General features: G+C 37.7%; 1 protein-coding gene and 1 long non-coding RNA gene across 13 annotated transcripts in view; both read right to left on the bottom strand.

The window, feature by feature from the left end:
- KIF21A (kinesin family member 21A) overlaps positions 1–17152 on the bottom strand; it is a 155783-nt gene that overhangs the window by 76873 nt on the left and 61758 nt on the right. For all 12 annotated transcript variants that reach the window (XM_086713652.1, XM_086713650.1, XM_086713655.1 and 9 more), the window contains exon 2: positions 53–275. In XM_086713652.1, coding sequence (XP_086569778.1) covers positions 53–275 — 223 coding nt within the window. The remainder of the gene's footprint in view (positions 1–52; positions 276–17152) is intronic.
- On the bottom strand, positions 1303–15914 carry LOC147579227 (uncharacterized). Its single transcript, XR_015253675.1, has 3 exons — positions 9207–15914; positions 2638–8967; positions 1303–2395 (listed from the first exon to the last, which is right to left on the bottom strand). It is a non-coding gene; the product is annotated as an uncharacterized LOC147579227 (long non-coding RNA).

The raw sequence follows: 17152 nt of genomic DNA, 5'->3' as shown, positions 1-17152 counted from the left end.
AACTGACACTTCTGCGAAGTTATAGCTTCTATGAAAATAATTTGGTACTTACCTGTCCATAGGCAAAAACTGTAGCATTGTATCCTTCAAAACAACCTTCAATTAGTTTTTCTATACATTGAGTATAGATCTGCTCTTGCTGAGAGTCAATGTCAAACACATAATCAAAAGTAAAAGCTTTATCTTTCCCTAGGAAGACCTGAGGTTCTCCTGGTGTGACAGATGTACAAATATGGCATCCTTCAATCTTCTCTTTGGCAAGTTGTGGTCTTATTCTGTGAGAAATAATCAGAAAAAAAAATTAATTAAAATGAATTGGAAAAAAAACTGGAAAAAAAAGGACTTAAAAATTCTTAGCCAAATCATTTTTTTTATTTTATTTTATTTTATTTTATTTTATTTTATTTTATTTTATTTTATTTTATTTTATTTTATTTTATTTATTTTTTGAGAAAGAGAGAGAGACAGAGCACAAGTGAGGGAGTGCAGACAAGGAGACACAGGATCTGAAGCGGGACATGATCTGTCTGTGCTAACAGCTCAGAGACTGACACAGAGTTCAAACTCTCGAACTGGGAGATAATGACCTGAGCCAAAATTGGACGCTTAACCCGCTGAGCCACCCAGGCGCCCCTAGCCAAATATTTTTAAAACACTAATGTAATCTACTACTGTTCCTTCCGTTGAAAAGTTTAAATAAATTAAATTATACTGAGTCTATTTCAGAATGAGTTACTTGACAATCCCCAAAAATCATGAACAAGAATAAAATTAATCTTAAAATTAAATACTTTTGTGGGTGAACACTTTTCCATAACTCTGTAATAGGTAAAGAATCAGTTAAATAAATTCTGCCTCCAAAATGCTGTGTCTTGTTGTTTTTGTTTTAAATTTCTTCTCTTTATTTCCAGGGAAGACAATACCCAAAATTGAAAAATTAAAAATATAATCTTTATCTTGATGCCCTTGACTTGTCTTTTTTGCAAATTCCTCACCAATGGTTTCCAAACTTATTTAACCACTTCCTTCTGTCAGCTTAACATCCTGAAGCACACTCCCACAACATATATGTATATATATTCATAATAAATGATATGTATGTACTGTATTGATATATCATGTATTATGATATACACAAAAGCAGAATTTTGTAAAGACAGAAATTAAAAAGGAATACAAAGAGAAGTTCCACTTTCTTCTTTCCAAAACCCAGTGAATCATCAAGCACATCTCCTAGGGTATCCTCCCACTATTGGGAAAACCACAGCAGTATACCCAACCTACACCCACCCCCATCTGCTCCAGATTCTAGGACCCTCCTCTTCTGCTTCTCTTTCTGATTTCAAGGCCTATTTTCAAAGAAGAAAAGTAAAGATATTGATATGTTGCTAACAGAACAAACCAAAATATGGCCCTATTATATTTAATCAATAAAAGGGACTATCTTGGACATATACATCACTCACTGTACCTAGGTTTTTTAAAAGGTTCCTATTTGCCATGATGAAAGAGAAGCAGTTTAAGGAGAAAGTAAAGACAACCAGCAATGGAAAACATAAAATGATAAAGACAGACCAAAGAAAGGATTTTAAAGGAATCTGGTTCCACATTCTTATTTTTTGAGATCTGAGTTTGTTTTTGTTTTTTTTTTAAATGGGGTCAATAGAAGTGAAATGGGTTCATCAATTTATTAGATAGAAATAAAACAAAACATAAGTCCAGATTGCCTAAATTTTAACCCTTTCAGGTTCATCAGGATAGAAGGTCAATGGAATGATAGGGAAGATAATAATGAGAAGGGACTGAATTTCTGCAACCTTGGTTATCTAAAATAGAATTCCATACTACAAAAAAAAATGTGCTAACAATATATTTATATATTTTTTTTCTTTCCTCTGTGATAATGCTATTCTTCTTTCATCAAGTCTTCAATTTCACTTATTTGTTTTAATGGAACACAATAATCAACATGGAGCTGGCTAGATACTGTAGAAAGAACAAGAGAGTAGCCATTAGAAGATCTGGATTTAACTACTTCTGTCACTCCACAGCTATCATGCAGTCTTTCTCTCAGAGCTTCAATTTCCTCACCTGGGATAGAAACTATAATTTCCAAGGTTTCTTTTAGATCTAACACTATTTGGCTGCAGGATACTGTATTATTAAAAAGGGGGAAAGGAAAATAATATTTATGTACTGCTATAAAAATAAAATGATATAACAAATTAAAAAGGGGTTTCTTACATGAAGCGACAACCAAAAACAGCTAATGTAGTAGTAGCTTTGGCTTCCTGGTTCCATGTTTTCTTGATGAGTGGTCTCTTCTTTCCAAACTCTTTTTTTCCTATCTTACTTCATCCAATCATGGTATGAAAACTGTAACAAAATCCCCAACCTCCGGGGCGCCTGGGTGGCTCAGTCGGTTAAGCGGCCGACTTCGGCTCAGGTCATGATCTCGCAGTCCGTGAGTTCGAGCCCCGCGTCGGGCTCTGGGCTGACAGCTCAGAGCCTGGAGCCTGTTTCAGATTCTGTGTCTCCCTCTCTCTGACCCTCCCCCGTTCATGCTCTGTCTCTCTCTGTCTCAAAAATAAATAAATGTTAAAAAAAAAATTAAAAAAAAAAAAAAAAATCCCCAACCTCCTTGGGAGAATCACCATCCTGACTGCTGCCAAGCTAAAAACAGGAGAGTCAACCTCAATTACTCTCCCTTTCCTATTCCATCTACTTAATTGATCTCCAAGAACTATTAATTATCTCTGAAATAGTCAAGAGCCCACCAATTTCTTTCCTTCCCCATCAACACCACCATTATCTCTTACTTGGATTATTGCAAGTCTCCTCACTAGCCTGCCTATGTCAATTCTTTCCCCCACCAATCTGTTCTACATGTTGCAGTATCAGTGATATTTGTAAAATATGAAGTTGATCAGGTCACTACCTTGCTTAAAATCATTCAGTACATCCCTAAATCCCTCTGCGGTCTCTCCTCTTGCCATGCTTCATCTCTGAAATAAAGGATTTGGTTGTAGATAGTGGTGGCAGTGATGGCTTATTTTTAACCAGTTTTACTAACAAGCTATGCTCTCTCTACCTTCAAATATACTGCTCTCTTCTCCTGGACACTTCCCCAGCCTCTCAATTCCTAACTCCTTTTCCAGCCTGAACATCACACGTTTTCAGTCTCTATTTAAATTTCACATCTTTGGAAAGCTCTTGCTCCTTGCATTCCAACATAAAGTCATACGTGAACACAGGCTTTCTCTCTAGACCTCATGCCCCCAGGACTCTGCTCTCTCCCTTCTTTATAGCAGTTCTGTGAAGCTTAACAAATCCCATGTAATAAAACAGATAAAAATAAACACAAACTGTCTAAATCAAAATGAGCACTGGGCTACTATCTGAAATCAGTGCCTCATTAATTTTAAGTAAATTATTATAACCATAGGCTAATTTATTTGGCTATTAAGATACTTTTAATTTCATTTTAACATAACAAAGGAATGTAATGCTATTTGAATTGCAGATATGACAGCCAATTTTAGAATGTCAATACCATTCAGAACTTAATCTCCTAAACTCTATTCATCTGATTCTTATCCTTGCTAATGGCAAGGAGGATTGTGTTTGAAGCATGAGTGATGTGCAGTTCCACCCATTTGCATGGGAGGGGAGAGTGGTTTTAAAAACCACCAAGTTGGGTGGAATTCTTTTCAGCTGGATCCAGGCAAATGGCAGTTTCCTGGCAAGTCTGAGAAACTCCCACCTAGAAGGGGATAGTCTCCTACACATGTAGACAATTGGAGGTTGACTATACTTCAAAGGTTAGAAATATATTCAATCTTTCAATTCCCCTTCAGATATTAGTATTTTAAACTCTACAACTCCCTAAATTTATACTCAAGTCAAGAATTCTCCCATGAAGTTCTAACCCATGCCAATTCACCTACTTTAATAATGTGAAGAGTTTGAAATTTACCCAGCTACAAATTTCAATCTCAAAACTGTAATTTGAAATTATATATAAACAAAATATATCAACCCTTCTGGGAAATAACAGACTAAAAACAGAATCTGACATTTATTAAATATTTTGAAATGCCTCCTTTCTTAGTATTTTTATATAAAAATAAGAACATTAAACACATTCATCTAATCCCAACACTAAGACATAATCAGTGTTAACATTTTGGTTAACATTAACACTAAGAAATAGTAACAAGGCCTTGCAGGTTTTCAAAATGTGTATTATATAAGTAGATAACATTTGAAACTGCTTCTTAAAGAAAAACAATTATGCATAAAACCTATGTCATAAATACTTAGAGTAAGATATTCTCATAGTATATAGCAACATTATATTATAAAGACCAACAATCATGTGGGTTCTACCTATAATATTAATTTGCTAATAGAGATGATCTATCTCTATTTAGGTTTTTTGAAAAAATGATGCATTGGAAATGAATGTAGGCAGAGTAAGGCAATTATGGAAAATAGTTACAGTTTTGCTAGAGAATGTGCTTTTTTTCTTAGCATGAGGTACAGACCCTTTATCCTTTGTGGACCAATGACCAATGGGTGGGTCTGAAAGGGAAAACCCATGAAGAGCCATATAGAAAACAGAAAAGTAATTTATTGTACCTAGTTGTAAAAATTCAAGGCTTGAAACAGAATATGATACAAATGTTCATTATTTAGTTTTAAGATAAAAGTACATGAACAAATATCTCCATTTTCCCACATCTAAATTTTTCCCTTGACATACAGTTGCCTTTAGCTTCTGCTCTCACACTCTCCTGAAACTGCTCAGAAAGAGGTACTTTTCATTTCTAAATAAAGTGGACCCTTTTTAGTCTTCATCCTACCTCACCTCTCTTCAACATTTGACCCTATTTACAACTTGCAGGGGAGGAAAAAAAATTTTCCCTCTATCCTCTTAGGTTCTACTGGCTGCAGTCCTGTAAATTAGACTGAGAAAAGACTACTCCCCTTGGTAGTTACCAAAGGGAAAACAAACAAGTTTATTTACATATCTATTATGCATACACATGGAAATAGTGATGAATAATTCAAAGAGTGGTTAGAACTTGGACTTATATAGCATATTAACAGAGGAAAAAGGACTGAGTTTCTAGGACAGCAAACAGTGGGAGAGTATGAAGAAACTAATGGAAGATAAGGGCTAACTAGCTAAGTTTGTTATGTAGGCTCCTGTGCTACCATTTCTAGTGACTAACTTTGGTCCTCCCTGTTCCAGAGGGGTGGGGGAAAACCTTTACAAATTTATTTCCTGCTTTTAGACAAATAGGAGGAGGGCAGAGATCTTTCCTTCTATCTGCTTTTTTTTTTTTAATTGCCTTCCACTCAAAATAATCCTTATGTCAAAGTGGCATACTTTGGGGTGGCATATTGTTACTCTTCATATATCATATTTCTCAAATCTTTATCTGCAGTTGGCTTCTATAACATCTCTTCCTTTTTTTACTCATTCTGATTACTGGACCAATCTTTTTCTTTTGCACCTCATATGCCAACTTCCTTTAAAATATCAGTGTTTCCTCCCCATAATGTCTTATTTAGCATGGTATCTAATATTTTCCTATCTATATTCTACCTGTCATTCCATTTTCAATTCTAGTTACATCCAGCTACATCCAACCACTGATCATTTCTTGATCAACTTATATACTTTCATTCACCATTCCAAAGTATGTGGTTTTTGTTTTGCTTGGAATGCCAAACCTCCATCTCTCTGCACAGAAACCATTTTTCAAGACCTAGCTCAAACATCTGTACCTTTATAAAGCTTTCCCCTGACCACCCCAAGCTTGAATTAATCTATGCAATTTGTACATGACCTTAGAATAGTAGCTATCAAACTGAATTCTTATCGCTCTACTAGTAAATGAATTGAGGACAGATAATAGGTCTTCTTCAATTATAAAAACAAAGTAATGTAACAAACATTTATTAACTGAATCCTATAAACTGCTCTAGTTAAGGGGGGGAACATTTCACTACCAGGCATGTGACTATCACAATAACATTGCTACATCACTTTATTCTGTCACTAGAAACCTGATCTTCAACAGTTATTCAACCATTCTATGTCTGAATCTTCTAATCTATAAGATGGGGAACCTAGATTTAATATCCGTAAGGTCCTTTCTAACTTCAAATTCTATTTTAATTATTCCTTTAAGAAAGTAAAATCCTAGGGCACCTGGGTGGCTCAGTCAGTTAAGCGTCTGACTCTTGATTTCAGCTCAGGTCATGATCTCATGAGTTTGTGAGTTCAAGACCTGTGTCTGACTCCATGCTGATAGTGTGGAGCCTGCTTGGGATTCTCTCTCTCTGCTTCTCTCTCTCTCTCTCTCTCTCCTTCTCAAAAATAAACTTTAAAAGAAAGCAAAATCCTGACTTAAAAGAAGTATCAATAAACAACCTTTTCTTCCCCTATATCCACCATTAGTTACACCACTTGTTCCTTATTTCTTTATGGTTTCTATCATTCCCTTCAACTTTTATAGCAAATATACATGTGCCATAGGAACAAGGAACTTCATTCATAAAAACATAAACACAGCTCCTTGCAGTGGCAGTAGCTAGTAAAGATTAGGGGAGATTCTGAAACTAGGACCAGTAAGTTTTCCTTAAATTGGGCTGTTTTCTGTTCCTACCTTCATAGTAACAATAACTGGTTTCAGTAACTGAGTATATCAAATAAGCCAAGAGGACTAGTTTCAACATGTTCTTGATAGGACCAAAAAAGAAGAAAATAAATATATGGGGGTGGGAGTGAGGGGCTTATAGTTGCTACCTGTTCAGCTAGAATTTTAGTCATCAAATTCAAAAAGATGGAGTTTAAAGTTTAATTCTGCCACATACTGTTGGAGGAGGCAATCCACCATGAGACTAGAGCATCTTGCTGGGTATGCCAAGAATACAAGAGCCTGACTGCTCTCTTTAAGAATGATTTCTTGGGGTGCCTGGGTGGCTCAGTCAGTTAAGCATCCGACTTCAGCTCAGGTCATGATTTCTCAGTCCGTGAGGTCGAGCCCCACATCGGGCTCTGGGCTGATGGCTCAGAGCCTGGAGCCTGCTTCCGATTCTGTGTCTCCCTCTCTCTCTGCCCCTCCCCCATTTGTGCTCTGTCTCTCTCTGTCTCAAAAATAAATAAACGTTAAAAAAAAAAAAGAAAAAAAAAAAAGAATCATTTCTCAAAGTTGCATTTTACTGCAAGCAACCTTTAGGGATAATATCTTCCACCGGACAAAGAGGTAGCTTGCTCCTGCTTACTATCAAATCAATGAATCCCCAAGTTTGTGTTTCTCAATGCCCTATGGCTTGCAAGACATCCATGTAACAGGCCTACCTGCATTGCCTCCATGAACTGAGGAAGCGGGAGAATTGGGAAGCAGTTCAAATCATCATGAAGCTTACAATGCTCTGTCCTAACTCAGGAATCTGTGGCTTCTGCCACTATACATGACACAGTAACAGACTAGTTTGTTAACTTATAAATAGGGTAGAATCTCAGACTTTCACAGGTCTTACATACTAACTAGGACCTTTGGCAAGTCACTCTCTTAGCCTCAGTTTCCTTACCTAAAAAATGGTACCATTATGACTGTAATATCCACCTCAAAGAATGTTGAACAAATGAGATAATATGTGGCAAAGTCTATGTACAGATAAAGTGTTGTTCTTATTGTTGCTACAGCACCACTTGAAAATTCTCCAGGTCAGTCCCTTTGTAAGGCACCTTTATCATTTTAAATCCATTTGAGCCTTCCAACGTGGTATGCACGATTTTCTCTTAGGCTTCCCAAACTATTGCCATATTTTTCAAAACACCCTGTGGATGCCTTGAGTCTTTAGAACAATTAAATGTAAAACTATTAGGTAAGGAATAGAGGTATAATGCATCAGTGAACACGACCTGGATATATATGTGTACATATACATACAAATATACAAATATCTATTGCTATTCAAAGACAATCAAGCTAAATAATGTTATACCTCCATTTGCAATGAAAAGTCATAACCCTAAAGTTAACATTTTCATAGCAATAAATAACCAAGCCTCATTATCCTGCTATTCATATTAACATGTCATACAGAAGTCAAAATGGGAATTTTTATCCTTTCAATATTACCATCATTTTTACTATCTCCATATAGCCAATAAAGAAACTTCAATCCGAATGGAAGAGAACCAAGTTCCTGAGTAACAGGCTTTTTTAAAAAGGGGAAATAAATTGGGGCGTCTAGGTGGCTTGGTCAGTTAAGCCTTTGACTTTGGCTCAGGTCATGATCTCATGGTTGTGTTGACATAGCTCAGAGCCTGGAGCCTACTTCAGATTCTGTGTCTCCCTCTCTTTCTGCCTCTTCCCCACTCATATTCTCTCTCTCTCTCTCTCTCTCTCTCTCTCTCTCCCTCTCTCTCTCTCTCAAAAATAAATAAACATTAAAAAAAATTTGAAGCCTGATCTTAATATTTTTTAAAAAGGGGAAATAAATTATTATAATACATTTTCGTCTTGTTCTGAATTAAATTTGATTAAATGCTAGTGACTACAATGTTGACAAATAACTAATCAATGATTTATAGTTACTGAAGGGTGCTGATTTACATAAATAAATGTATGCCATTATAATTTATACTCCCTAGGACTTGTGCAATCACCATTTTTTTTTTCTAACATCACTCATTAACCTTAAGTCCAAACATGCTGGCAATCAAACCTATATTTTTTTAAATTTATTTTTAAGTTTGTTTATTTTGAGAGAGAGAGTGCAAAAGTGTGAGTGGGGGAGGAGCAGGGAGAGAGGAAGAAAGAGTGATGCTCCACACCATCAGCACAGAGTGCAGGGCTCGAATTCATGAAACGTGAGATCATGACCTGAGCCGAAACCAAGTGTCAGACACTTAACTGACTGAGCCACCCATATACCTCAAACCTCTATTTTTTTTTTTAATTTTTTTTCAACGTTTTTTATTTATTTTTGGGACAGAGAGAGACAGAGCATGAACGGGGGAGGGGCAGAGAGAGAGGGATACACAGAATCGGAAACAGGCTCCAGGCTCCGAGCCATCAGCCCAGAGCCCGATGCGGGGCTCGAACTCACGGACCGCGAGATCGTGACCTGGCTGAAGTCGGACACTTAACTGACTGCGCCACCCAGGCGCCCCCCCAAACCTCTATTTTTAAACACAAGTAGTTTTGCAGTACCTTCCAGACTTTCTCTTATTCCTTACCTCTTCTATACCTCTGTCTCTGTTTTATTAAAGGCATCACAACAAATAAGCCTTTCTTTTCCTAACTGGTCAAGGTATTTTTATTTTTCCCTATAAACAGAAGGGAAATAACACACAAATGTCTTCCTTTCTGCATTTGGCCATTGTTAACCTCTTATTCTGTCAGAATACACTGATGTCCTTAATCTACAGTTTCAAAAATGTGACAAATTTTTCCATTACCTAAATGTCTTTGTAAACTATCTCTTCTTTTTTTCGCTTGAGTTATTCTGATCTCATCCCCACTTGATAGTGGTAGTTCTCCAGTTTACTCAATAATCTGACCTGATTCCCACTTTGTGTAGCTCTTTTACTCACAGCTATCTGTAAGTAGCACACTTGGCACCTTGTTAACACCTTTGTTCTTCTTACATGACACCAATAAATCTGTCTACTGTTCAGATCCTTTGCCTTTTTCTCATTTGTCAGTGTTTTGGATGATCGTTATATTGGATGTTACTTACCAGTGTCCAATTTGACATTTTACTGTTAACTATAACTTACTAATTTCCTCCCTTCCATTTCTTAAAAATCAGGACAGCTATCCTATTGCCACCACAACAGAGCCACTGGAGTTTCTGGTCCCTTTTTTGATCTTCTCCTAGTTCCATTCCAGTTAGTATGCACACATTAACAAAGAGTCTACTCTAACCCTCTACCTTTTGTTCTAGAAGAGAGTTTCTGACAAATCATAGGAACTTGTAGACCATCTGTGGCCTTGCTGAATTGTTTTCTTAAGAGATCAGGCAATGGCATAAATAATAAGTAACAGAGGTCCACAAAAAGAAGTTCCCCTTCCTGAAATGGATCTTAAATTACAGTGATAATTGGTGGGAAGAAAGGTATTTCTCCAAGACATTCAAGAAAGAAACACACCTCGGTAATTCCATTAAAGAGATTAATTCTGTAAAATGCTTAAGAACAATAAAGCACAGCAGTATGTACCTGGGACCAGGAAGTATACTCTTAAGTGAATGGAAGAAATGGAGAGAAGTTCATTTCTTTTTAATCCATTAATGATGAATCACTTTTAAAAATTACTCAGAAATCCTATCCTAATCTGTATAATTAGCTATGTATCCTATGGCCTCATCTCTGTGTGGTCCACCTGACTCGTTTATTCTCACTCAGAAACACCAAAAGATATGCATTAATGTTTGGGGCTGCAATTCCTAGACTAACCTACTCAGTCTCTGGCTTGCAATGCCACTTAGAAAAACAAAGATTTATTTCCCTCAAGTACAGTTCCCCACTGGCTAATTAGAGAAAGAAAGTGGGGGGGGGGGGGGCGGCGGGGAAGAATGATGGAACACTGACTTCTCTTACTTCCACTCCCATGTCTCATACCTTTTCATCCCTATGATTCAACTAAGGATACAGCACACTGAACAATATTTTCTCATAAGTGAGGAAACTAGTACTTCATAAGGGGAAGCCTCAAATGCTACTTTCTCTGTTAAGTACCAGTCAGATGTTCAGAGAACTACAGTGAAATAGTGCACATGGCTGACAAAATAAAGAAGAAAGTAGCCAAATTCTGGATTTAGAGAAAAGTCTAATCCTCTACATCACTGTAATTAATACTTTTAGAAAATCTGGGCTTTCTTCTTTAGCCTCTATCCCCAAAATTGAAGACCTTCTACTCCAACAAACTGAGGGAGTAAGGAAAAGGGACACTTTAAGTGATGACATGACCCACCGACCTACTGTTCAAAGTGCTCATCAAATTTCTGTTGTTGCTGGTGGCTGTCCATGGTAGCATGTCTATAACCCAAGAACATCAGAAAACTTCTTTGAGTCAACAAATCCCCAATAAATGTCAAACAGTGTGTAAAGCAAGGACTTTAAAAACAAGAACAAAAACCTGAGAAAGGTAGCTATCAGAGAGGGGAAAAAAAACAAAGAGCTGGAAGAAAATTAAGGATGTGCTCAATGGAATATTGTATACAAAGGAGAAATGGAATAAAGATTAGTCAGAAGAGAATACGATAGTTACAGGAAAAGCTTCAGCAGAAATTATATTTGACCTAGATTTTAAGAGGAGATTAGAATTTTCCAGGCTGAGAAGAAAGAAAGGTCAGTTCAGGCAAAGCAAAGACAAAGATACAGGAAGTGCTTTTGTTCCCAGTCATAACATAGATCTTTGCAGAGAAGCACCAGGATAATAAAAGTGGCTAGAATTTAGGAATGTTTTATAAACGTTATGACACCACCTAAGTAAGCATCCAAACTAAAACATTATCTTCTAAAAGGAACACCCTCTGCAAGATGAAAGATGCCACCAAAAGGCACACAAAAGCCACATTGGATCTCTGCCAAATGTCTTTTAGTCTTCTTCTCCAGATCAACTCTTCATCCATCTTCACCATACTCTGTGCCCTAGGAGACTAAACTTCATGAGCTATAACAACGGACTCTCTTCTCTTAGTCTTCCAGTGAAATTTAGCAGTGGGAGGTGCCAATAGGACATTGTACAGCATGAATGAGGTCAAGGTATTCATTCACCTGGTTCCTTCCTACCAGATCCTGTTGGTGGGCCATGTTCCTTTACCAAAGGCCACAACTCCTATCAGGACATCTACAACAGTAGGTGTTGCTCACAACAGAGTACTGCCTTATCCTTTAGAGTTTCCTTAGTGCAATCTATCCTCTACCACACTTCCCCCAATCATTTTGTCTGAATGTGTCATCTGTCTCCCACCAAGATCCTGACCAAATCAGTTAGTACATGAAAATAGACTATTTACTTTTAATATTTTTAAATTAATAAGTTAATAAGTTAATTAAACTTCCAAGAGATTGTAACACAATGCCAGCCTAGCACCAAACTTTGGAAGCAATGATGAGCAGTGATATTTATACTTTATTTGGTAGTAGACCCTCTCACCCTATGCTTCTCAAATCCTATACACACATAATAATGCCATTACTTCTACCACCTACTCTCCTCCCAAACATAATCTTAGTCTTAAAGCCAAATATGCAAAAAATATATAATGAAGTCACTTCTACTAGAAGTACTCCAGGAATTCCTCACCACTAGGCTCCCCACCCATAGTAGCCCCTAAGGTTCCTTCATGAAATCAGGGCTCCTCTGAAAATAGGCCTATGAAAACCAAGCCCTCATATCATCAGAAGTAAGCAGCTTCAAGGTGTCCATTGTTTGTTATAACTACTCAGAGAAGCAAATGTCTTTAAAATTATGCATTTGGAGTTTGACTCTAATGTATTAAGTTTGGCTTTATCATCCAACTTTGTAATAAATTGCCTTTCTTGATTTTCAGTTCCTCTGCCTGAAGGACTTCAAGTTGATGTGTGGACATAGGGTGGAGAAGCTTTGTCTTTCATCACTTTCTTTAAAACATGGCAGATTCAGGGGTGCCTGGGTGGCTCAGTCAGTTGGGCATCCGACCCTTGATTTCAGCTCAGGTCATGAACTCACAGTTCATGAGACTGAGCCCCATGTTGGACTCTAAGCTGACAGCGTGGAGCCTGCTTGGGATTTTCTTTCTTCCTCTCTCTCTGCCCCTCCCCTGCTTGTGCTCTCTGTCTCTCTAAACAAACAAACAAACAAACATGAAAAAAGAAAAAGAGAAAAAAAAACACATGGCAGATTCAGGGGCACCTAGATGGCTCAGTCGGTTGAGCATCCAACTTCAGCATAGGTTATGAAATCACGATTCATGGGTTGGAGCCCCACACTGGGCTCTCTAGTGTCAGCACAGAGCCTGCTTGGGATCCTCTACATCCCCCTCTCTCTGTCCCTCCCCCATGTGCATGTGAGGACTCTCTCTCCCTCAAAAATGAATAAACATTTTTTAAAAACATGGCAGATTCAGCTCCTTATTTATTTATAAGATTTTATTTTATAAAGAAAAAGATAATTTGGAGTTCAAAAAGTAAATTCAAAAACCAACGCTGTAGAGAAAATTCCTACATATAGTGAGAGATAAACTAGATAATCCTAAAGCTCCCTTGTGCATCAGCTCTAAAATTCTAAAAACTTCATATTGTGATGATTCCAAGAACAATTACAGGTAGTCTGATTGCCAATAAAATAAAAACATGAATCGTGTTCAAGAGGGCAAGTCTACCAATGTCTCTTAACTTCCAATCACCTTGTATTTAATAAAAAAGACTTTATTCCAATGGGGCATTTTTAACAGATTCAGCAGCCTTACATTTTTATTTTATTTTATTTTATTTTTGTAGAGAAAGAGCTTGAGTTAGGGAGGGACAGAGAGACAGATGGGGACAGAGGATCTGAAGCAGGCTCCACACTTATAGCAGCTGACAGCAGTAAGCCCAATGCGGGACTTGAACTCACAAACCATGAGATCATGACCTGCACCAAAGGTGATCGCTCAACCAATTGAGCCACCCAGGCACCCCAGCAGCCTTAGATTTTTTAAATTATTTTCAGGGGTGCCTGGGTGGCTCAGTCGGTTAAGTGTCCGACTTCAGCTCAGGTCATGATCTCACAGTTTGAGAGTTCGAGCCCCGCGTTGGGCTCTTTGCTGATGGCTCGGAGCCTGGATCCTGCTTCGGATTCTGTGTCTCCTTCTCTCTCTGCCCCTCCCCAACTTGTGTTCTGTCTCTCAAAAATAAATAAATGTAAAAAAAAATTGTTATTAATTATTTTCATGCTGTATCTATGCAGTGAATGGTATCCTCCCAAAATTCTAATGTCCAAGTCCTAGTCCCTAATGGGATGGTATTTGGAAGTGGGGCCTTTGAGAGGTAATTAGATTTAAATGAGGTCATGAGGGTGGAGCTCCCACAATGAAATTAGTGTCCTTAATAACAAGAGGAAGAGAAACCAAAGCTCTCTTTCTCTCTCCTTACCATTTGAAGACACAGTAAGAAGACGGCTGTCTGCAAGCCAGGAAGTGGGCCTTCCACTAGCACCCTGATCTTGGACTTTCCAGCCTTCAGAATTGTGAGAAATAAACATCTGTTGTTTAAGCTGCTCAGCCTACAGTACCTAGTTATAGTAGCCTACACTAAGATATTGGATTCACTCTATGAAACAACTCTAACATCTTAAACTATTATGCGTGCTAAGTGTTATGAGGCAGGACTGACCATGAAAGAGTCTCACTGGGACTCAGAATATAAAGAGACTTTTTTTTTAAAGTTATTTTAGCAGTCCTCAAAAATGAACAGTTAACAAACCCCCCCCCCCCCCCCCCACACACACACACACACACCCCATACATTAACATGTGGAATAAAATTACCTATCAGTGAAATTATCTTTCTAATAGTTAAATTCTATACATTTGCTTCATTTTTTACAGATTGTTTTTAGAAATCCAGCTGACTATCATAGAACTTTATATTTTTTCATGAAGTATCAGCAATGAAACATGCAAACAGCATTCTCTATTCAATTCTCACCAGTTTAATTTGTCTATTACCTTTATTTTTTATTTGGAAAAAAATTGAGAGGGCATAGAACAAGATCAGAGGGAAGTGAAAAGGTCCCTGGCTAGTGGGCAAGAGAGGTATATAGGAAAGCTGGCTTTCTCTCAGATATTCTAGCTCATGAATGTAAGAGAGAAACAGTAGAGACTAAAGTATCTTTGATAAATGCACAGAATGCACTTAATCCTCTTCTTTGAATTGAAGGTCAAAGAAATAACTAAATCTCATCCATTAGCATGGATACTAAAAGAGCTGGGAACTACATTCGTGCATTCTGAGGAAACAATTGAATAAAAATGTCATTAGAGATTTCTGAACCACAATGAGCTCTCTAAACCATCGGCTTTCCCCTCTCTGCAAAGCTCTAATATCTGTAAGTAGATTAGAAAGGTTCCCGTTTTATCAACAAAATGATGTCCTAAATAACAGATATTTGAAACTATAAGAATTAAAAGTTTTCAGAAAACAGAACACTTCCTAGAGTTGATTCAAGTTAACAAATAATTTATTGTGTAAATTATTTTCCACACCTCTATATGTAAGTGGTAGGCACTGCAGGAGAAATAAAGATGAATAAATTTGGTTTCTGACACCTGGGAATTTATCACCTAATGCAAGAAATGAGGCAAATACTAAAATTAAAGACCATAAAAGACGCTTACAGCCTAACTTCTCAGACTTTTATACATGAGTTAAATGGGGAACTTCTAAAAATACAGATTCTGATGATGAGGGTATGGGTGAGAGATGATATTGTATTTCCAATAACCTATGGGTAATGCTGATATAGGACTCTTGCGTTTCAAAGCTTAACAATAAAATAGGTGGAAGACATTACCCCAAATTAGAAAAGGGAAGGAAGGAGAGTCATGACAGGGGGGAGAAGATATTTAAAAGGTCTCTTGAGTAGGTAGGATTTTGAGGAAAAAGAAATAAAAGGTAAAAGGAATCAACCAAAGGAACATGTGCTTTTCTACTAATAGAGTGTTTCTCACTTAAAGTAAATCCAAATAGGAGCACCTGGGGGGGCCCAGTCGGTTAAGCGACTGACTCTTGGTTTTGGCCCAGGTCATGATCTCAGGGTTCATGAGTTCGAGTCCCACATTGGGCTCAGCACTGATGGTGTAGGGTGTAGAGCCTGGTTGATATTTTCTCTCCCTTTCTCTCTTTGCCCCTCTCCACTTGTGTTCTCTCTCTCTCTCTCAAAATAAATAAATAAACTTTAAAAAAATAAAATAAAATAAATTGTAATAATGATTATAAGATCTATCATTTCTAAAGAGCCTTCTCATATTACCTGTAGAGATGTAACAGAATTCTTTTAAAGTGTGATTCCTAATAACTTAGGTTTCTAGACATTACACAGTCAAGCAGCTTCACACTACAGTAGTAGAATCAGTGGTTCATGGGATGATGTCAGACAGCTCTCAGCTCAACAGATATTAAAGCTTATAAATTTTATTCTGGATTGCATTTCCCACTCCACGATCCTTGGACAGGTTGCCCCAAACACTAATAGCCACACCCATCAGGACAGGAGGTAGGATGTGGAGGAAAAAAATCCACAAGCAACACAGAACTCTGAACATCTATATTTCATTTTCTATTGCTGTGTAAAAAATTACTATAAATTTAGGGACCAAGGGGCGCCTGGGTGGCGCAGTCGGTTAAGCGTCCGACTTCAGCCAGGTCACGATCTCGCGGTCCGTGAGTTCGAGCCCCGCGTCGGGCTCTGGGCTGATGGCTCAGAGCCTGGAGCCTGTTTCCGATTCTGTGTCTCCCTCTCTCTCTGCCCCTCCCCCGTTCATGCTCTGTCTCTCTCTGTCCCAAAAATAAATAAACGTTGAAAAAAAAAAATTAAAAAAAAAATAAATAAATAAATAAATTTAGGGACCAAGATGATACACACTTATTATCTCTCAGTTTCTGTCAGTCAGAAGTCCAGACTGGGGCCTCTGTTCAGTCTCACCAAGCTGAAATCAAGCCATCATCTGGGCAATGTTCTTAGCTAGAATTCAGGGTCAATTTGTTGGTGGAATTCAGTTGCTTGCAGCTGAGGTTCTTGTTTTCTTGTTAACAGATAACTAGCTCTCAGCTCCTAAATTCCACGCTTAGGTCCTAGCAGGGTGGTCTTCTCACAACATGACAGCTTGTTGCTTCAAAACCACCACGAGAATTTCTTGCTCCAGTCTGCTAAAACCAAGTTTAATATAGCATAATGCAGTCATAGGAGTGACATCCCATTGCCCTTGCCAAATTCTACTGCCTAAAAGAAGTGACAAGCACTTCCTGAACTAAGGCAGAAGGATTACAGAAAGACATGAACATCAGGAGGTGAGGATCACTGGGTGTCACATTAGAGTCTCTCTGCCATGGTTAAGAAAGTTCTTTCTCCGAAAATGTGACATTTGATTAGAGACT

This window comes from Puma concolor, chromosome B4 (genome assembly GCF_028749965.1).
Source record: "Puma concolor isolate L17-30 chromosome B4, mPumCon1.1.hap2, whole genome shotgun sequence".
Taxonomy (NCBI): Eukaryota; Metazoa; Chordata; class Mammalia; order Carnivora; family Felidae; genus Puma; species Puma concolor.
Note: the sequence above shows the minus strand (reverse complement) of the source record. Positions and strands in the feature narration are given on the sequence as shown.